Source organism: Anomaloglossus baeobatrachus, chromosome 8, assembly GCF_048569485.1.
Source record: "Anomaloglossus baeobatrachus isolate aAnoBae1 chromosome 8, aAnoBae1.hap1, whole genome shotgun sequence".
Lineage (NCBI taxonomy): Eukaryota > Metazoa > Chordata > Amphibia > Anura > Aromobatidae > Anomaloglossus > Anomaloglossus baeobatrachus.
The window spans coordinates 104,033,312-104,055,898 of record NC_134360.1 but is presented as its reverse complement, the minus strand read 5'-3'; the positions used below and the strand labels follow the sequence as shown (position 1 = coordinate 104,055,898).

General features: G+C 50.7%; 1 protein-coding gene across 2 annotated transcripts in view; it reads left to right on the top strand.

Moving 5' to 3' along the window:
- DDX47 (DEAD-box helicase 47) overlaps positions 1 to 22,587 on the top strand; it is a 271,876-nt gene that overhangs the window by 76,984 nt on the left and 172,305 nt on the right. For both annotated transcript variants that reach the window (XM_075321937.1, XM_075321936.1), the window contains exon 6: positions 18,430 to 18,501. In XM_075321937.1, coding sequence (XP_075178052.1) covers positions 18,430 to 18,501 — 72 coding nt within the window. The remainder of the gene's footprint in view (positions 1 to 18,429; positions 18,502 to 22,587) is intronic.

The following is a 22,587-nucleotide window of genomic DNA, read 5'->3' as shown; positions in this document are numbered from 1 at the left end:
TGCCCGCTTCCACCTTCGTCTCCTTCAGTTAACCCTGCTGAACAGATGGGACAATTCTCTATCCACCTTGAATCGCAGGATCCAATTGACTCCGGGAACCCGACGCTCGCTTCTATGGTGGACTAGCGGCTCTAATCGGTCCAGAGGAATGTCTTTCATACCACTGGCAGGCAGTCACCACCGATACCAGTCTTCTGACTGGGGAGCGGTGTTCCAAAACACACGGCTCACGGTCGGTGATCCTCCCAGGAGTGCCGACTGCCTATCAATGTTTTTTAGGGATCAGAGCTTTTCTCCGAGCCCTACAGAATTTTCAGCTCTTCATACAGGAATCGCCAACCAGGATCCAGTCGGACAACACCACAGCAGTGGCATACAGCAATCGCCTGGGCGGAACAAGGAGCGTCATGGCGATGACAGAGGTGAAAAAGATCTTACAGTGGGCATAGCCTCACCACTCCAGGTTTTCCGCAGTACATTTCCCCGGCGTGGAGAATTGGACAGCCGTCTTCATCAGCAGGCAAGGTCTGGCGGCAGGCAAATGGTCCCTCAACAGAGTGGCTTTCGAATGGATCTGCCTCAGATGAAGGATTCCGGATGTGGACCTGATGGCCTCTCGATTCAACAATCAAGTCACACAGTTCATCTCCCTTTACCACGACCGGCGAGCGCCAGGAGTCGACGCTCTCATACTTCCGTGGAATCAGTTCAGGCTACCCTTCATCTTCTCACCGCTTCCACTGATCCCAAGAGTCCTCAAGAAAGTCAGAGCAGAGGGCATCCCAGTGTCTCTCATTGCCATGGAATGGCCCAGGCAAGAGTTCTTCGCAGAGTTCACGCAGCTCATCACAGACACCCCATGGTGGCGCCCAGATCGTCTGAACCTGCTGTCGCAAAGTCCTCTCTTCCATCAAAATTCAGGGGTTCTCAATTTGACCGCATGGCTGTTGAATCCTGGCTACTAGCCCAGGCAGGCTTTACCCCACAGGTGATACAGACTATGGTCAGAGCTCAGAATCCTTCGTCTTCAAACATCTACTACCGCACTTGAAAGGCCTTCTTTCTTTGTCGCTCCATTGGGAGACCCAGACAATTGGGTGTATAGGCTATGCCTCCGGAGGCCGCACAAAGTATTACACTAAAAGTGTAAAGCCCCTCCCCTTCTGCCTATACACCCCCCGTGCTCCCACGGGCTCCTCAGTTTTTATGCTTTGTGCGAAGGAGGCAGACATGCACGCACAGCTCCATAGATTGGTCAGCAGCAGCTGCTGACTATGTCGGATGGAAGAAAAGTGGGCCCATATAGGGCCCCCAGCATGCTCCCTTCTCACCCCACTCTTGTCGGCGGTGTTGTTAAGGTTGAGGTATCCATTGCGGGTACGGAGGCTGGAGCCCACATGCTGTTTTCCTTCCCCATCCCCCTTAGGGCTCTGGGTGAAGTGGGATCCTATCGGTCTCCAGGCACTGAGACCGTGCTTCATCCACAACTCCTGGGAGCCTGCTGGATAGGAGCCGGGTATCGTTCAGGGACATGGCCCTGCTACTTGGAGGTACTCTGTGTCCCCGTGGGGACCGAGCACAGCAACACTCCAGCATTGCTGGGTGTGCTAGTGCACCGGGGACCGCGGCGCTGACCGGGTTAAATGTGCCATTACACACTCAGCGTCGCTGAGTGTGTTTTATGTAGGGGGACTACCGCGCTGACCGCCGCCGCCATGTTTAACACTGAGGCGCGGCTGGGACTTGTAGTGCGCCGGGGACTTCCGCGCGGCCGCGCTTTTACGGCGGCCACGCTTATTACTCGAGTCCCCGGCTTTTGCGGCCTAGTCTTTCTTCCTCCCGCCCACAGCCCTGACAAGCAGGGGAAGGGCGGGACGCTGTACAGACGAGCAGCAATGAGGGCTGGAGAATGCTTTGCATACTCCACCCCCCTCACTGTGCACTGTGGGGCACCAGTTCCCGCACTTTCTGGGTCACGCCCACAGCTCCCTCCTCTCCTCAGGACGCCGGCAGCCATTCCTGTCAGCTCCTCGGACGCTGCAGAGGGGGACAAATTCTGGGAGACCCAAGCAGGGATTCTGGTGGCCTCACAACCGCTTTAAGCGGGTGGTAAGCAGCACCTGTGGTGCTAGCCCCATTGTGCAGAAGTGTAATTATATGTTTATGGTATATACTTTACACTGTATAGTGCACAGTTGTTTTCTGGCTATATACCCTATTGTGTTGCTCAGGGAAGACAATAGCATGGCGCCCACAAAAGGCAGGGGTGCCAAAACACAGGCTTACTATGCTGCCTGCGCCGCATGTACGACGCCGCTACCGGCAGGTTCCACTGACCCTCATTGTGTGCACTGCTCGGCCCCTACTGCACTTGCTCAGCCGGAGCCTCTGCTAAGAGGGGCCCAGGGGGAAGCCACCTGCTGACACTCTCCAGGTGACAGGGACGGAGTTTGCAGTCTTTACGGATAAACTCTCTGAAACTATGGCTAAGATACTAGAAGCCTTGCAGTCCAGACCGTATCTCAGCACAGGGACTCTGTTGAGTCATTGTTCCCTGGCCCCCCTCAGTTGGACCAACAATGTCCCCCCGGGGTATCTCATAGATCCCAGGCTGGGGGCTCTGACACGGACCCCAGCCCCAGACCGATTAAGCGAGCTCGCTTGGAAATTCCCTCGACATCATCATATTGTTCAGGGTCTCAGCGGGGGGAATCTCTGGTTGATGACGCGGAGACAGCTGATCAGGATTCTGATCCTGAGGCCGCTCTCAATCTTGATACTCCGGACGGGGACGCCATAGTGAACGATCTTATTGCGTCCATCAATCGAATGTTGGATATTTCTCCCTCAGCTCCTCCGGTGGAGGAGTCAGCTTCTCAGCAGGAGAAATTCCGTTTCAGGTTTCCCAAGCGTACACCGAGTATGTTTCTGGACCACTCTGATTTCAGAGAGGCAGTCCAGAATCACCATGATTGTCCAGATAAGCGTTTTTCTAAGCGCCTTAAGGATACACGTTATCCCTTTCCCCCTGACGTGGTCAAAGGTTGGACTCCGTGTCCCAAGGTGGATCCTCCAATCTCCAGACTGGCAGCTACATCCATACTTGCAGTTGAAGATGGGGCTTCACTCAAAGATGCCACTGACAGGCAGATGGAGCTCTGGTTGAAATCCATCTATGAAGCTATCGGTGCTTCTTTTGCCCCAGCAATCGCAGCCGTATGGGCGCTACAAGCTATATCAGCAGGTCAAGCGCAAATTGACGCAGCCACACGCACTTCCGCGCCGCAGGTGGCGTCCATAACCGCTCAGACGTCGGCAATGGCGTCTTACGCTATTAATGCTGTCCTGGACTCTGCGAGCCGTACGGCGGTTGCATCCGCCAATTCGGTGGTACTCCGCAGGGCCTTGTGGCTACGGGAATGGAAGGCAGATTCTGCTTCCAAAAAGCGCTTAACTAGTTTGCCAATTTCTGGCGACCGATTGTTTGGCGAGCGTTTGGATGAAATCATCAAACAATCCAAGGGAAAGGATACATCCTTACCCCAGCCCAAACCGAACATACCCCAACAGAGGAGGGGGCAGTCGAGGTTTCGGTCCTTTCGGGGCGCGGGCAGGTCCCAATTCCCCTCGTCCAAAAGGCCTCAGAAAGATCAAAGGAACTCTGATTCATGGCGGTCTAAGTCACGTCCTAAAGAGACCACAGGAGGTGCCGCTACCAAAGCGGCTTCCTCATGACTTTCGGCCTCCGCAATCTGCATCCTCGGTCGGTGGCAGGCTCTCCCGCTTTTGCGACACCTGGCTGCCACGGGTAAAAGACCGCTGGGTGAGAGACATTCTGTCTCACGGTTACAAGATAGAGTTCACCTCTCGTCCCCCGACTCGATTCTTCAGGTCATCCCCGCCTCCCGAGCGAGCCGAGGCTCTTCTGCAGGCGCTGGGCACTCTGAAGGCAGAAGGAGTGGTGGTCCCTGTTCCTCTTCAGCAACAGGGTCACGGTTTTTACTCCAACCTGTTTGTGGTCCCAAAGAAGGACGGGTCTTTCCGTCCTGTCCTGGACCTGAAACTGCTCAACAAACACGTAAAGACCAGGCGGTTCCGGATGGAATCCCTCCGCTCCGTCATCGCCTCAATGTCCCAGGGAGATTTCCTTGCATCGATCGATATCAAAGATGCCTATCTCCACGTACCGATTGCTCCAGAGCACCAGCGCTTCTTGCGCTTCGCCATAGGAGACGAACACCTGCAGTTCGTGGCACTGCCGTTCGGCCTGGCAACAGCCCCACGGGTTTTCACCAAGGTTATGGCTACTGTAGTAGCGGTCCTCCACTCTCAGGGTCACTCGGTGATCCCTTACTTGGACGATCTCCTGATCAAGGCACCCTCTCAAGAGGCATGCCAACACAGTCTCGACGCTACTCTGGAGACTCTCCAGAGTTTCGGGTGGATCATCAATTTTCCAAAGTCAAATCTGACACCGGCCCAATCGCTGACATATCTTGGCATGGAGTTTCATACCCTCTCAGCGATAGTGAAGCTTCCGCTGATCAAGCAGCGGTCGCTACAGAAGGGGGTACAATCTCTCCTTCAAGGTCAGGCACACCCCTTGAGGCGCCTCATGCACTTCCTGGGGAAGATGGTGGCAGCAATGGAGGCAGTCCCTTTCGCGCAGTTTCACCTGCGTCCTCTTCAATGGGACATCCTTCGCAAATGGGACAGGAAGCCGACGTCCCTCGACAGGAACGTCTCTCTCTCTCAGGCGACCAAAGCTTCCCTTCGGTGGTGGCTTCTTCCCACTTCATTATCGAAGGGGAAATCCTTCCTTCCCCCAATCCGGGATGGTGGTCACGACGGACGCGAGTCTGTCAGGGTGGGGAGCGGTTTTTCTCCACCACAGGGCTCAGGGTACGTGGACCCGGCAAGAGTCCTCACTTCAGATCAATGTTCTGGAAATACGGGCAGTGTACCTTGCCCTGAAAGCGTTCCAGCAGTGGCTGGAAGGCAAGCAGATCCGAATTCAGTCGGACAATTCCACAGCGGTGGCATACATCAACCACCAAGGCGGCACACGCAGTCGGCAAGCCTTCCAGGAAGTCCGGCGGATCTTGATGTGGGTGGAAGCCACGGCCTCCACCATCTCTGCAGTTCACTTCCCGGGCGTGGAAAACTGGGAAGCAGATTATCTCAGTCGCCAGGGCATGGACGCAGGGGAATGGTCCCTTCACCCGGACGTGTTTCAGGAGATCTGTTGCCGCTGGGGGGTGCCGGACGTCGACCTCATGGCGTCCCGGCACAACAACAAGGTACCGACGTTCATGGCACGGTCTCAAGATCCCAGAGCTATGGCGGCAGACGCCTTAGTTCAGGATTGGTCGCAGTTTCAGCTCCCTTATGTGTTTCCTCCGCTGGCACTGTTGCCCAGAGTGTTGCGCAAGATCAGGGCCGACTGCCGCCGCGTCATCCTAGTCGCTCCAGACTGGCCGAGGAGGTCGTGGTACCCGGATCTGTGGCATCTCACGGTCGGCCAACCGTGGGCACTACCAGACCGACCAGACTTGCTGTCTCAAGGGCCGTTTTTCCATCTGAATTCTGCGGCCCTCAACCTGACTGTGTGGCCATTGAGTCCTGGATCCTAGCGTCTTCAGGATTATCTCAAGAGGTCATTGCCACTATGAGACAGGCTAGGAAACCAACCTCCGCCAAGATCTACCACAGGACGTGGAAAGTTTTCCTGTCATGGTGCTCTGCTCAGGGTTTTTCTCCCTGGCCTTTTGCCTTGCCCACTTTTCTGTCCTTCCTTCAATCTGGACTGGAAAAGGGTTTGTCGCTCGGCTCCCTTAAGGGACAAGTCTCAGCGCTCTCTGTGTTTTTCCAGAAGCGCCTAGCCAGACTTCCACAGGTACGCACGTTCCTGCAGGGGGTTTGTCACATCGTTCCTCCTTACAAGCGGCCGTTAGAACCCTGGGATCTGAACAGGGTGCTGATGGCTCTTCAGAAACCACCATTCGAGCCAATGAGGGATATTTCTCTCTCACGCCTTTCGCAGAAAGTGGTCTTCCTAGTAGCAGTCACCTCTCTTCGGAGAGTGTCTGAGCTAGCAGCGTTGTCGTGCAAAGCCCCTTTCCTGGTGTTTCACCAGGACAAGGTGGTTCTGCGTCCGGTTCCGGAATTTCTCCCCAAGGTGGTATCCCCCTTTCATCTCTATCAGGATATCTCCTTACCCTCTTTTTGTCCTCATCCAGTTCACCAATGTGAAAAGGATTTGCACTTGTTAGATCTGGTGAGAGCACTCAGACTCTACATTTCTCGTACGGCGCCCCTGCGCCGCTCGGATGCACTCTTTGTCCTTGTCGCTGGCCAGCGTAAAGGGTCACAGGCTTCCAAATCAACCCTGGCTCGGTGGATCAAGGAGCCAATTCTCGAAGCTTACCGTTCTGCTGGGCTTCCGGTTCCCGCAGGGCTGAAGGCCCATTCTACCAGAGCCGTGGGCGCGTCCTGGGCTTTGAGGCACCAGGCTACGGCTCAGCAGGTGTGTCAGGCAGCTACCTGGTCGAGCCTGCACACTTTCACGAAACACTATCAGGTGCATACCTATGCTTCGGCGGATGCCAGCCTAGGTAGACGAGTCCTTCAGGCGGCGGTTGCCCACCTGTAGGAAGGGGCCGTTTTGCGGCTCTATTACGAGGTATTATTTTACCCACCCAGGGACTGCTTTTGGACGTCCCAATTGTCTGGGTCTCCCAATGGAGCGACAAAGAAGAAGGGAATTTTGTTTACTTACCGTAAATTCCTTTTCTTCTAGCTCCAATTGGGAGACCCAGCACCCGCCCCTGTTTTTTTGTGTACACATGTTGTTCATGTTGAATGGTTTCAGTTCTCCGATATTCCTTCGGATTGAATTTACTTTAAACCAGTTTATAATTTTTTTCCTCCTTCTTGCTTTTGCACCAAAACTGAGGAGCCCGTGGGAGCACGGGGGGTGTATAGGCAGAAGGGGAGGGGCTTTACACTTTTAGTGTAATACTTTGTACGGCCTCCGGAGGCATAGCCTATACACCCAATTGTCTGGGTCTCCCAATTGGAGCTAGAAGAAAAGGAATTTACGGTAAGTAAACAAAATTCCCTTCTTCAATGGTGCGAGGTCAACGGCAGCTCATATCCACTGGATCTGTCACTCCCAGTGTTACTGGCCTGCCTACATTCAGGCTTACAGGCGGGTCTCTCACTAGTAACCCTCAAAGGACAGGTGTCGGCTCTATCTGTCTTTTCCAGAGAAATCTAGCATCTCGGCCACAAGTCAGGACGTTCATCCAGGGAGTCGCCCATCTGGCACCGCTATATCGTTCCCCGCTAGAACCATGGGACCTCAATCTGGTTCTAGGGTCTCTTCAATTAGCCCCGTTCGAACCTCTAAAGCAATCCCCAATGTCGCACCTATCCGGGAAGATGGATTTTTTGGTGACAGTCACTTCAATCAGAAGAAGGTCTGAACTGGCAGCCCTCTCATGCCGGTCACTTTTCTTGTTTTCCACCAAGACAAGGTTGTTCTGCGCCCATCTCCTGCTTTCCTACCGAAAGTAGTATCTGAATAAGGAGATTGTGCTTCCATCCTTCGGTCCAGCCTCCATTCGATCCTTAGAAAGGTCACGGCTTACACTGGATCTAGTGCGAGCTCTTAGGGGTTACGTTTCGAGAACTGCACCCTTTTGCAATTCAGACGGCCTATTCGTCCTTTCTACTGGGCCCAGGAAGGGGCATGGGGGCATCCAAGGCTACCATTGAAAGTTGGATCAGGCCGGCCATATCCGAGGCCTACAGGATTAGAGACAGGTCTCATCCGAGGGGTGTAAAAGCCCATTCCTCCTGTGCAATTGGGGCGTCTTGGACAATCGGACGCCAGGCGTCAGCCTAGCAAGTCTGCATAGCCGCCACGTGGTCCAGCCTTCATACCTTTTTCCAGGGTTTACAAGGTACACACCCAGGCGTCAGCGGCTGCCTCCCATGGGAGAAACATGTTGCAGGCGGCTGTCGCACACTAATGATAAGGCGGTATACTTTTGTACCGAGCTTTCTTACAGAGTTTTTGGATACGTTATGAATCTGTGTGATTGCTCCTGTACCCACCCAGGGACTGCTTTTGGACGTCCCATGGTCCTGTGTCCCCCAATGAAACGATAGAGAAAGTAGGATTTTTGTGTACTCACCGTAAAATCTTTCTCTGAGTCTTCATTGGGGGACACAGCACCCACCCTGTTTGGATATTGGGTTGCCTTTAGTTTCCCGGATGTTACTGGTTCTTTATGGGACCACGTTTTTCTTTACCCGGCTTATTTATGTTTTTATATATATATTTATATACAGTATAGGTTTAGATAAGATACTGTGTGTTTCTTGTTATTGCCTTCATTAGTTATGGTTGTTCAGGTTTCTCCTACTACTGCTTGTACACTAAACTGGCATATATCCGCCTCCGGCTCAGGGTGTACACTGCTAGGGAGGAGCTAACTTTTTTTATGTCTACTTAGTGTCAGCCTCCTAGTCACAGCAGCATACACCCCATGGTCCTGTGTCCCCCAATGAAGACTCAGAAAAAGAGATTTTACGGTGAGTACACAAAAATCCTTCTTTCTGACGCTGGCACACGCATCTGACTTCAGTGCACCGTGGATTAAGGCCGACATTCAAAATTTCTGTCTTATCGGTCGGTGCGTGTCCAAACGCCAAAACCCAATCTGATCAGCAGAACTGTGTATTTTTTACTTTAAACAGGTCACTTTAAACCCATTATAAAATAGAGTGTAAGGGCAACGGCTGAACACTGCTTCATTGATTCTCAGTGGGGTTGCCTGAAAAATACGAGCTGCGTTCTCGGCAGCCCCATAGAGAGAGAATGGAGCCGCTGTCAGCCATATGCATTGTTGCTTCACTCTAATTGGGATAAAACGTCCCTATTCTGGGAACTTCCCTATTTTTTATTTTATTTTTTTTTGGGGGGGTGGGGGAGGCTATATGAAATGTATATAATGTACAACACAAAATGTTTGATTCATATTGGCTACATTGTAATATTAAAGTAATCCTTAATCAGATTAAAAGCAACCTGTCAACATGTTTTTCCTATTTAATCTGAGAGCAGCATAATATAAGCATAGGCCCTGATGTATCACTTAATGGGCTGTGTGTTTTAGTTTCAGTACACTCATTGTTTTATCAGCAGGAGATTATCTCTAGAGGACCAGGTTTCATGTACAGGCCAGTCCAGCTAATTTGTGCAAATCTGCACCCACCACAGATTTGCAGTTTAACACTGTACAGTGCACACAGGAAGCTGCCAATCAGTGATGTGACAGGGTTCTACACAGCTCCGCATTCTGATCACTGCTATCTCTACAGCAGATAAACCAGAGATTCTATCCAAACTGCACCAAGCAGTGCAGTAAATGCTAGTGACACCTTGCTGGAAACAGGATCACTGCCCCCATGTTATATAGTTACATAGGTTGAAAAAAGACCTAGGTCCATCTAGTTCAACCTTCCTCCACCAATTCTACATTTTGTCACTAAGTCATTTATAACCAACAATGTTGTGTGTACTGAGGAAATCATCCAGCCCTTTTTTAAAAGCTGTTATAGTATCTGCCATTACTACCTCTTGTGGTAGGGCATTCCACAGTCTGACTGCTCTAACTGTAAAGAACCCTTTCCTATTTAGCTGTCGGAATCGCTTTTCTTCCACTCGCAGTGAGTGCCCCTGGTCCTTAGTATTGTCTTTGGAAGAAATAAGTCATGTGCCAGTCCTTTATATTGACCACACATGTATTTATACAAATAAATGAGATCTCTGAGACGTCTTTTTCTAAGGCACGCATGTAGATTAATTTACAGTGGAAGCGTGACACTATGCGATTGTGTGATTCATGCACAACCACAAATCGCATAGTGTCACGCTTCCACTGTAAATTAATCTACTGTACTGCATGCGTGCCGGATCCGGCATCCGGTGAAATACCGGATGTGTGAAACGGGCCGAAGATAAACAAATCCATCTTTTTCAACCTGTCATCATATGGGAGGCCTTCCATTCCTTGTAGTAGTCTAGTTGCCGCCTTTGAACTGACTCTAACTTCTGAATGTCCTTTTTAAAATGTGGAGCCCAAAACTGGATCCCATATTCCAGATGTGGCCTTACAAGTGATTTATAGAGGGGTGACAATACGTTGGGATCACGGGATCTAATCTCTTTTTTTATACACCCTAAAATCTTGTTTGCTTTAGCAGCTGCTGCTTGTCATTGAGTGCTGCTGCTCAGCTTATTTGTAATGAGAATACCCAAGTCCTTCTCCTGTTCTGTAGTTCCAAGATTACTTCCATTTAATGTATACGCAGCTATAGGATTACTCCGTCCTAGGTGCATTACTTTACATTTATCAACATTAAATCTCAATTGCCAAGTATCTGCCCATTCTGACATCTTATCCAGATCGTTTTGTAATATTGTACTATCAATGTCAGTTTTTAATATCCTACATAGTTTGGTGTCATCAGCAAAGACTGACACTTTACTATCCATCCCATCCACAAGGTCATTAATAAAGAGATTAAAAATAATTGGTCCTAGCACAAATACCTGCGGCACCCCACTGCTGACTATAGCCCATTTAGAGAATGTACCATTTATGACTGCTCTTTGTTACTTATCTTTTAGCCAATTCCTTACCCAGTTGCATATAGTTTTCCCTAGTCCTTGCTTCTGGAGTTTAAGTATAAGGCTATTATGTGGTACAGTATCAAATGCCTTTGGGTCATTCTATGTCAAGTGGACCAGTGGACCCCCACTCGACCTTCTCCGATTTTGCTGAAAATTTATAAGGATGTACATGTATGTTTTGAAAAGAGGTTCTGTACATTTTTAGGGCCAGATCTCAAATACATTGGGCACTGTTGACCTTTCACTGGAGATTCCACCAAGCCTGCGGCTTCAGCTAAGAGGATTTTGCAAACTTTGGCACATAGCCATTAGAGTTCTATACTGGCTATGATGCTGAAATTTAGCAGCAAAAGTTGAGCTAGTATGCCAAACACGATAAAATTATTATCGGCTATGACAAAACAATATTTCGGCCTCAATTTTGTGTCAAAGTAGCTTGTAAAACACGTCGCATAAAATTTATGCCTAACTTTGCCCATATATAACTCCAGACCAAAAACCAATAGTAACTGGTGCTTTGCCCTGTACACCAAACATCTACATGACTTTGCATTGCTGCAATATCACGGTCAAAGCATATGTATTTGTGGAAATATTCACACCCACATATGATGAAAAACTTAAAAAAAAACGAATTTTACCTATTTTTAGGTCAAACTTCTCAAAATGGGTACCCCCTAAAATATTTTTCTTTGTCGCTCTATTGGGAGACCCAGACAATTGGGGTGTATAGGCTATGCCTCCGGAGGCCGCACAAAGTATTACACTTAAAAGTGTTAAGCCCCTCCCCTTCTGCCTATACACCCCCCGTGCTCCCACGGACTCCTCAGTTTTTTGCTTTGTGCGAAGGAGGTCAGACACGCACGCACAGCTCCATAGATGGGTCAGCAGCAGCTGCTGACCATGTCGGATGGAAGAAAAGTGGGCCCATATAGAGCCCCCAGCATGCTCCCTTCTCACCCCACTCTTGTCGGCGGTGTTGTTAAGGTTGAGGTATCCATTGCGGGTACGGAGGCTGGAGCCCACATGCTGTTTTCCTTCCCCATCCCCCTCAGGGCTCTGGGTGAAGTGGGATCTTACCGGTCTCCAGGCACTGAGACCGTGCTCCATCCACAGCTCCTAAGACTCTGCTGGATAGGAGCCGGGTATCGTTCAGGGACATGGCCCTGCTACTTGAAGGTACTCTGTGTCCCTGTGGGGACCGCGCACAGCAACACTCCAGCATTGCTGGGTGTGCTAGTGCACCGGGGACCGCGGCGCTGACCGGGTTAATGTGCCATTACACACTCAGCGTCGCTGAGTGTGTTTATGTAGGGGGACTACCGTACTACCGCCGCCGCCATGTTTTTAACACTGAGGCGCGGCTGGGACTTGTAGTGCGCCGGGGACTTCCGCCCGGCCGCGCTTTTATGGCAGCCGCGCTCATTACTTGAGTCCCCGGCTTGTACGGCCTAGTGTTTCCTCCTCCCGCCCACAGCCCTGACAGGCAGGGGAAGGGCGGGACGCTTTACAGACGAGCTGCAGTGAGGGCTGGAGCATGCTTTGCATACTCCACTCCCCTCACTGCACTGTGAGGCACCAGTTCCCGCACTTTCTAAGGGTCACGCCCACGGCTTCCTCCTCTCTCAGGACGCCGGCAGCCGTGCCATTCCACACTCAGCATCGCTGAGTGTGTTTATGTAGGGAGACTACCGCGCTGACCGCCGCCACCATGTTTTGACACTGAGGCGCGGCTGGGACTTGTAGTGCGCCGGGGACTTCCGCGCGGCCGCGCTTTTACGGCGGCCGCGTTTATTACTCGAGTCCCCGGCTTTTGCGGCCTAGTCTTTCTTCCTCCCGCCCACAGCCCTGACAAGCAGGGGAAGGGCGGGACGCTGCACAGGATGAGCAGCACTGAGGGCTGGAGCATGCTTTGCATACTCCACCCCCCTCACTGTCCTCTCCTCAGAAGCCGGCAGCCATTCCTGTCAGCTCCTTGAATGCTGCAGAGGGGGACAAATTCTGACAGGCCCAGGCAGGGACCCTGGTGGCCTCACAACCGCTTTATGTGGGGGGTATGCAGCATCTGTGGTGCTAGCCACATTTGTGCAGGAGTGTAATTTTAAATCATATGTTTATAAGATATGCTTTACACTGTATGGTGCACAGTTGATTCTGTATATATATTGTGTTGCTCAGGGAAGTCAACAGCATGGCGCCCATAAAAGGCAGGAGCGCCAAACCACAGGCTTACTATGCTGCCTGCGGCGCATGTACGACCCCTCTGCCGGCAGGATCCACTGAGCAATCCAGACCGGTATCTCAGCACAGGGGCACTGTTGAATCATTGCTCCCTGGCCCACCTCAGTTGGACCAGAGGTCTCCCCGGGGTGTCTCATAGATCCCAGAGTGAGGTCTCTGATACAGACCCCAGCCCCTGACCGTCTAAGCGAGCTCGCTGGGAAATTCCCTCGACATCTTCATATTGGTCAGGGTCTCAGCGGGGGGAATCCCTGGATGATGAAGCGGAGACAGCTGATCAGGATTCTGATCCTGAGGCCGCTCTCAATCTTGATACGCCTGACGGGGACGCCATAGTGAACGATCTTATAGCGTCTATCAATCAAAGATGCCACTCACAGGCAGATGGAGCTCTGGTTGAAATCCATCTATGAAGCTATCAGCGCTTCTTTTACACCAGCATTTGCAGCCGTATGGGTGCTACAAGCTATCTCAGCAGGTCAAGCGCAAATTGACGCAGCCACACAGACGTCGGCATTTGCGTCTTACGCTATTAATGCTGTCCTGGACTCTGCGAGCCGTATGGCGGTTGCTTCCGCCAATTCGGTGGTACTCTGCAGGGCCTTGTGGCTACGGAACTGGAAGGCAGATTCTGCTTCCAAAAAAAGCGTTTAACCAGTTTGCCAATTTCTGGCGACCGACTGTTTGGCGAATGTTTGGATGAAATCATCAAACAATACAAGGGAAAGGATACATCTTTACCCCAGCCCAAACCGAACATACCCCAACAGAGGATGGGGCAGTCGAGGTTTCGGTTCTTTCGGGGCGCGGGCAGGTCCCAATTCTCCTCGTCCAAAAGGCCTCTGAATAGATCAAGGGCTCTCCGATTCATGGCGGTCTAAGTCAAAAAGACCACCGGAGGTGCCGCTACCAAAGCGGCTTCTTGATGGCTTTCGGTCTCCTCAATCCGCATCCTCGGTTGGTGGCAGGCTTTCCCGCCTTTGCGACTCCTGGCTGCCAAGGGTAAAAGACCGTTGGGCGAGAGACATTCTGTCTCACGGTTACAAGTTAGAGTTCGCCTCTCGTCCCCCGACTCGATTCTTCAGGTTATCCCCGCCTCCCGAGCGAGCCGAGGCTCTTCTGCAGGCGCTGGGCACCCTGAGGGCAGAAGGAGTGGTGGTCCCTGTTCCTCTTCAGCAACAGGGTCACGGGTTTTTCTCCAACCTGTTTGTGGTTACAAAGAAGGACGGGTCTTTCCGTCCTGTCCTGGACCCGTAACTGCTCAACAAACACGTATAGACCAGACGGTTCCGGATGGAAACCCTCCGCTCCGTCATCGACTCAATGTCCCCAGAAGATTTCCTTGCATCGATCGATATCAAAGATGCTTTTCTCCACGTACCGGTGGCTCCAGAGCACCAACGCTTCTTGCGCTTCACCATAGGAGACGAACACCTGCAGTTCGTGGCACTGCAGTTCGGCCTGGCTACAGCCCCACGGGTTTTCACCAAGGTCAGGGCTACAGTAGTTGCGGTCCTCCACTCTCAGGGTCACTCGGTGATCCCTTACTTGGACGATCTGCTGATCAAGGCACCCTCTCAAGAGGCATGCCAACACAGCCCCGACGCTTCTCTGGGGGCTCTCCAGAGTTTCGGGTGGATCATCAATTTTCCAAAGTCAAATCTGACACCAGCCCAATCGCTGACATATCTTGGCATGGAGTTTCATACCCTATCGGCGATAGTGAAGCTTCCGCTGATCAACAAGCGTTCACTACAGAAAGGGGTGCAATCTCTCCTTCAAGGTCAAGCACACCCCTTGAAGGGCCTCATGCACTTCCTGGGGAAGATGGTGGCAGCAATGGAGGCAGTTCCTTTCGCGCAGTTTCACCTGCGTCCTCTTCATTGGGACATCCTACGCAAATAGGACAGGAAACCGACGTCCCTCGACAGGAACGTCTCCCTCTCTCAGGCAACCAAAGCTTCCCTTAGGGGGTGGCTTTCTTCCCACTTCATTATCGCATGGGAAATCCTTCCTACCCCCATCCTGGGAGGTGGTCACGACGGACGCGAGTCTGTCAGGGTGGGGAGCAGTCTTTCTCCACCACAGGGCTCAGGGTACGTGGACTCAGCAAGAGTCCTCGCTTCAGATCAATGTTCTGAAGATCAGGGCAGTGTATCTTGCCCTAAAAAGTGTTCCAGCAGTGGCTGGAAGGCAAGCAGATCCGAATTCAGTCGGACAACTCCACAGTGGTGGCTTACATCAACCACCAAGGCGGAACACGCAGTCGGCAAGCCTTCCAGGAAGTCCGGCGGATTCTGCTGTGGGTGGAAGCCACGGCCTCCACCATCTCCGCAGTTCACATCCCGGGCGTCGAAAACTGGGAAGCAGACTTTCTCAGTCGCCAGGGCATGGACGCAGGGGAATGGTCTCTTCACCCGGGCGTGTTTCAGGAGATCTGTTGCCGCTGAGGGAGGCCGGACGTCGACCTAATGGCGTCCCGGCACAACAACAAGGTCATGGCATTCATGGCACTCTCTCACGATCACAGAGCTATGGCGGCAGACGCCTTAGTTCGGAATTGGTCGCAGTTTCAACTCCCTTATGTGTTTCCTCCGCTGGCACTGTTGCCCAGAGTGTTACGCACGATCAGGGCCGACTGCCGCCGCGCCATCCTCGTCACTCCAGACTGGCCGAGGAGGTCGTGGTACCCGGATCTGTGGCATCTCACGGTAGGCCAAACGTGGGCACTACCAGTCCGTCCAGACTTGCTGTCTCAAGGGCCGTTTTTCCATTTGAATTCTGCGGCCCTCAACCTGACACTGTGGCCATTGAGTCCTAGATCTAGCGTCTTCAGGATTATCTCAAGAGGTCATTGCCACTATGAGACAGGTTAGGAAACCAACGTCCGCCAAGATCTACCACAGGACGTGGAAAAATTTCCTGTCGTGGTGCTCTGCTCGGGGTTTTTCTCCCTGGCCTTTTGCCTTGCCCATTTTTCTGTCCTTCCTTCAATCTGGACTGGAAAAGGGTTTGTCGCTCGGCTCCCTTAAGGGACAAGTCTCAGCGCTCTCTGTGTTTTTTCCAGTAGCGCCTAGCCAGACTTCCACAGGTATGCACGTTCCTGCAGGGGGTTGTCACATCGTTCATCCTTACAAGCGGCCGTTAGAACCCTGGGATCTGAACGGGGTGCTGATGGTTCTTCAGAAACCACCATTCGATCCAATAAGGGATATTTCTTTCTCACGCCTTTCGCAGAAAGTGATTTTCCTAGTAGCAGTCACTTCACTTCGGAGAGTGTCTGAGCTAGCAATGTTGTCGTGCAAAGCCCCTTTCCTGGTGTTCACCAGGACAAGGTGGTTCTGCGTCCGGTTCTGGAATTTCTCCCAAGGGTGGTACCCCCCTTTCATCTCAATCAGGATATCTCCTTACCCTCTTTTTGTCATCATCCAGTTCAAAAGGATTTGCACTGGTTAGATCTGGTGAGAGCACTCAGGCTCTACATTTCTCGTACGGCGCCCCTGCGCCGCTCGGATGCACTCTTTGTCCTTGTCGCTGGCCAGCGTAAAGGGTCACAGGCTTCCAAATCAACCCTGGCCCGGTGGATCAAGGAACCAATTCTCGAAGCTTACCGGGCTGCCGGTTCCCTCAGGGCTCTAGGCCCATTCTACCAGAGCCGGGGGCGCGTCCTGGGCTTTGAGGCACCAGGCTACGGGTCAGCAGGTGTGTCAGGCGGCTACCTGGTCGAGCCTGCACACTTTCACGAAACACTATCAGGTGCATACCTATGCTTCGGCGGATGCCAGCCTAGGTAGACGAGTCCTTCAGGCGGCGGTTGCCCACCTGTAGGAAGAGGCCGTTTTACGGCTCTCTTACGAGGTATTATTTTACCCACCCAGGGATTGCTTTTGGACATCCCAATTGTCTGGGTCTCCCAATAGAGCGACAAAGAAGAAGGGAATTTTGTTTACTTACCGTAAATTCCTTTTCTTCTAGCTCTAATTGGGAGACCCAGCACCCGCCCCTGTTTTTTTGTGTACACATGTTCATGTTGTTTGGTTTCAGTTCTCCGATATTCCTTCGGATTGAATCTACTTTACACCAGTTTATAATCTTTTCCTCCTTCTTGCTTTTGCACCAAAACTGAGGAGCCCGTGGGAGCACGGGGGGTGTATAGGCAGAAGGGGAGGGGCTTAACACTTAAGTGTAATACTTTGTGCGGCCTCCGGAGGCATAGCCTATACACCCCAATTGTCTGGGTCTCCCAATTAGAGCTAGAAGAAAAGGAATTTACGGTAAGTAAACAAAATTCCCTTCTTTGAAAAAGAAAAAAGAAAATCCGCCGCAAAAACCGGCAAGTGCGCACAGGGCCTAAGAAAAGAAAAATGCCACTGAACTTTATTTATTAATACGCAATTTTCTTTTTCAAAAATTGACGAAATACGGGTAGTTTAAGAGGAAAGGTTCAAAGATGGACATACAATTGCTGGAACAAGAGAAAATCACCAGTTTGTGCCAATTGATGACAAAAAGATTCGCATTTCAAGGGTGTCAAATGACCCATCATCTTTCATTGCCCATGTAGATAGATCTGTCAGATCAGAAATGTCTTTTGTGCCAATTGCAAACCTCCAGCCAGGGCAATACATTGCCTGAATTTACGATAGGAACTGGCGGATTGGAAATATTTCTGAAATTTCAGTCGACGACCATGATGCATTAATACATTTTATGCATCTTCATGGACCAGCTAGCTTCTTTTACTGGCCTGTGAGAAATGATACATGCTGGATTCCCGAGCATTGAATCATTGCAATAATTCCAGCACCAGCTGCAATAGCAATCGGCCGACAATACAGCTTCTCTGAACCGATTATGTTGCAAATTCAGCAACAATTCCAGACCACTTAGACTGAACATTATGGCTTGGGGAACCAACAAAAGATACCCAATATTAGGCTTGGGATCCTTGGCAACGACACCCACCCTCAGGCTTCGGAACCTGCGATAAAGAGACCGCCTGCGGCTGGCCTTGCATGGCTATCGGCCATGCCTCCTAGGCGATGGGGCTGCCAATTCTCGAAAGGCAGCATTATTACAATTCTTAATAGGATTATAATACCAATTCTTAGGGAATTGGTTGTGGTATAACCACCATGGACCAACGCAAGGGTTTGAATAGTGCAGTTACCATTCATTGTGTATTAATAAATAACACAAAGGGATCCGACACGCTGCACCACCGCTGATCAGCTCTTCTTGGTACTGACGGCGGTAGCAGAGAGACGAAAATGCTCAGTTCTGGAACTACACATCCGCCTCCTATTCATATCAATAGGAGAACTGAGAGTATGATCTGATCGGCGGGTGGTGCCCGGTGTCCGACCCCGGCCAATCAGACATTGATGACCTATCCTAGGGATAGGCCATGAATGTTAAAGTAGCGAACAACCCCTTTAAATTGCTGAGCTGACCTTAACTTATTTTTTTTCTAACTACAATAGGTTGACAAAATCCTGAAGGTTATTCCTCGTGATCGTAAGACCTTTCTTTTCTCTGCCACGATGACAAAAAAGGTGAGTCCTTTTTCTTCATTGGCTCTGCTTTCATTGGGAAAATGGGCTTGGGAAATCCATTTCACTTATAAGTTTGTAGAACACTAGAGAGTACACTTCAATAGGGAGGCCTACCATTATGGTAGTGTTGGTTTTTATATATATATTAGAGCGTATATGAAAGCCACTGACACAAATGAGTTAAGGATAGTATCATGCCTGTAACAGCATGTCTAGCAAACCTCTGAGATCGGAGCTAGTTTCTTGTCCCGTAAAACTCTTTGATGCTATGATCAATAGTGACTGTGACATCTAAGTGGTTTACAGAAACCATGCATGCTCGCGATCTATTATTGAGCTAGAGGCTTCCAGGTCTATAACGTATAGACGCTTCTGCATGGTTCATACCACATACGACAAAACCCAGAGGAAAACTGATCAAAAGAAAAATCACTCACACCAGACCTTCAGTAGAGATTGTACTTTGACACTGAGCTGTCAATCACAGCATGGGGGCGTGCCTTGCCTTGCACAAGGCAATTAGCCACACTAATGATAAGGGTCCTGCTGCTAAAACCATAAAGCAAGCAACTAGCAATTAAACAAAAGATTGGACTTTGATAACACAGTCATGCAGGAACGGATCAGTGGAGGAAGGGAAAAGGCATTACATTTGGGACGGAGTAGCAAGATAACCGGTGATTGACGTTCATGTTCAAAATATGGTGATAAACAATTTTTCTGTAAAAACAATTTTATCATGTAAAAGCAGGAAAACCTAAAAAATGATGTATCACTGTAAAATATATGTATGTACGGTGTGGAAAATAAGTATTTGATACACTGCCGATTTTGCAAGTTTTCCCACTTACAAAGAATGGACAGGTCTGTAAATTTTATCGTAGGTATACTTCAACTGTGACAGACAGAATAAAAAAAATCAGAAAATCACTTATGATTTTTAAATAATTAATTTGCATTTTATTTCATGAAATAAGTTTTTGATACAATAGAAAAACAGAACTTTAATATTTGGTACATAATCTTTGCAATTACAGAGGTCAGACATTTCCTGTAGTTCTTGTTTACAAGTTTACACACACTGCAGCAGGGATTTTGGCCCACTCCTCCATACAGATCTTCTCCAAATCTTTCAGGTTTCGGGGTTGTCACTAGGCAACATTATTTCAGGTCCTCCAAAGATATTCTATTGGGTTCAGGTCTGGAGACTGGCTAGGCCACTCCAGGACTTTAAAATACTTATGGAGCAACTCCTTAGTTGTTCTCGCTGTGTGTTTCTGGTCAATGTCATGCTGGAAGACCCAGCCACGACCCATCTTCAGTGATCTTATTGAGGGAAGGAGATTGATGGCCAAAATCTTGTGAGAAACATGACGCCATCTATCTTCCTTTCAATATGATGCAGTTGTCTTGCCCCCTTAGCAGAAAAGCACCCCCCTAAAGTATGATGTTTCCATCCCCCATGCTTAACGGTTGGGAAGGTGTTCTTATGGTTGTACTCCTCCTTCTTCCTTCTCCTCCAAACACAACAAATGGATTTAACACCAAAATGTTCTATTTTGGTCTCATCTAACCACATTACTTTTTCCCATGCCTCTTCTGGATCATTCAGATGGTCATTGGCGAACTTCATATGGGCCTGGACATGTGCGTGTGAACAGGGGGATATTGTGGGCCATGCAGGATTTTATTCCATCACAACGTAGTGTGTTACTATTGGAAATCTTTGAGACCGTGGTCCCAGCTCTTTTCAGGTCATTGACCCAGATGCTCCCTTGTAGTTCTGGACTGATTCCTGACCTTACTCAGACTCCTCCTTGCCCTACTAATCGAGATCTTGCATGGAGCCCCAGATTGAGCAAGATTAACAGTCATCTTGTGTTTCTTCCATTTTCTAATAATTGCACCAACGGTTGTTGTCTTCTCACCAAGCTGCTTGCTTATTGTCCTGTAGCCCATCCTGGTCTGTGCAGGTTCACAGTTTTGTCCCTGGTGTCCTTAAACAGCTCTTTGGTCTTGACCATGGTGGAGAGTTTGGAGTGCGGTTGATTGCGTAGACAGGTGTCTTTTATACAGGTAATAAGTTCAGACAGGTAGCATTAATACAGGCAATGAGTGCCGAGTAGGAGCTTCTTAAATAAAAATTAATAGAAATAGGTTCGTGAGAGCCAGAATTCTTGCTGGCTGATAGTTGCTGCAATACTTATTTCATGCAATAAAACAATAAAATGCAAGTTAATGACAGCCAAATGACAACCAAAGGTGTGTGTGTGTATCGGGTATTCTAGAATTTACGTATTGTGTAGTTCATGTATGATTTTTGTTATATATATATATATATATATATATATATATATATATATATATATGATAGATAGAGATGTTGTTGTGTGTAGTTACTAAGTGTTTGTGTAGGGCGCTGTACATGTTCTGGGTGTTGTCCGGGTGTGGCGGGGAGTGAGAGCGGTGTTGTTTGTGTGTGGCGTTGTGTGCCTTTATTTGTGGAGCGCTGTGTGTCTGTATCGTTGTGTGTGTGTGTGTTTTGGAGGGACGTATGTTTTGTGCAATGTGTGTGTTGTGCGGTATGTGCGTATATTTGTGTGTGCCGCGGTGTTTGTGTGTTGGGTGTTGTGTGTGTGTGTGTGGCGTTGTCTGTGTGTGTGGGTGTCTGTGTAGGGCAGTGTTTGTGGTTCCCAGTGTGTGTGTGGTGTGTTGTGCAGTGCGTGTGTGGCAGTGTGTTGTCTGGGTGTGGCGGGGGGTGAGAGCGGTGTTTGTGTGTGTTGCGTTGTTTGTGGAGCGCTGTGTGTCTGTAACGTTGTGTGTGTGTGTTTTGGGGGGAGGTATGTTTTGTGCAGTGTGTGTGTTGCGCGGTATGTGCGTATATTTGTGTATGCCGCGGTGTTTGCGTGTTGTGTGTGTGCAGCGTTGTCTGTGTGTGTGGGTGTCTGTGTAGGGCGGTGTTTGTGGTTCCCAGTGTGTGTGGTGTGTTGTGCAGTGCGTGTGTGTGTGTGTGTTGGGGGGAGGTGTGCACCTCCCATCGTGCTCCATCCCCCATGCTGCGCACTCCCCATCGTGCTCCATCCCCTATGCTGCGCACTCCCCATCGTGCTCCATCCCCCATGCTGCGCAATCCCAAACGTACTCCATCCCCCATGCTGCGCATTCCCCATCGTGCTGTATCCCCCAAGCTGCGCACTCCCCATCGTGCTCCATTCCCCAAGCTGCGCACTCCCAAACGTGCTCCATCCCCCAAGCTGCGCAGCCCCCATCGTGCTCCATCCCCCATGCTGCGCATTCCCCATCGTGCTCCATCCCCCATACTGCGCACTCCCAAACGTGCTGTATCCCCCATGCTGCGCACTCCCCATCGTGCTCCATCCCCCATGCTGCGCACTCCCCATCGTGCTCCATCCCCCATGCTGCGCACTCCCCATCGTGCTGTATCCCCCATGCTGCGCACTCCCCATCGTGCTGTATCCCCCATGCTGCGCACTCCCCATCGTGCTGTATCCCCCATGCTGCGCACTCCCCATCGTGCTGTATCCCCCATGCTGCGCACTCCCCATCGTGCTGTATCCCCCATGCTGCGCACTCCCCATCGTGCTGTATCCCCCATGCTGCGCACTCCCCATCGTGCTGTATCCCCCATGCTGCGCACTCCCCATCGTGCTGTATCCCCCATGCTGCGCACTCCCCATCGTGCTGTATCCCCCATGCTGCGCACTCCCCATCGTGCTGTATCCCCCATGCTGCGCACTCCCCATCGTGCTGTATCCCCCATGCTGCGCACTCCCAAACGTGCTCCATCCCCCAAGCTGCGCACTCCCAAACGTGCTCCATCCCCCATGCTGCGCACCCCCCATCGTGCTCCATCCCCCATGCTGCGCACCCCCCATCGTGCTCCATCCCCCATGCTGTGCACCCCCCATCGTGCTCCATCCCCCATGCTGCGCACTCCCCATTGTGCTCCATCCCCCATGCTGCGCATTCCCCATCGTGCTCCATCCCCCATGCTGCGCACTCCCCAACGTGCTCCATCCCCCATGCTGCACACCCCCCCATCGTGCTCCATCCCCCATGCTGCGC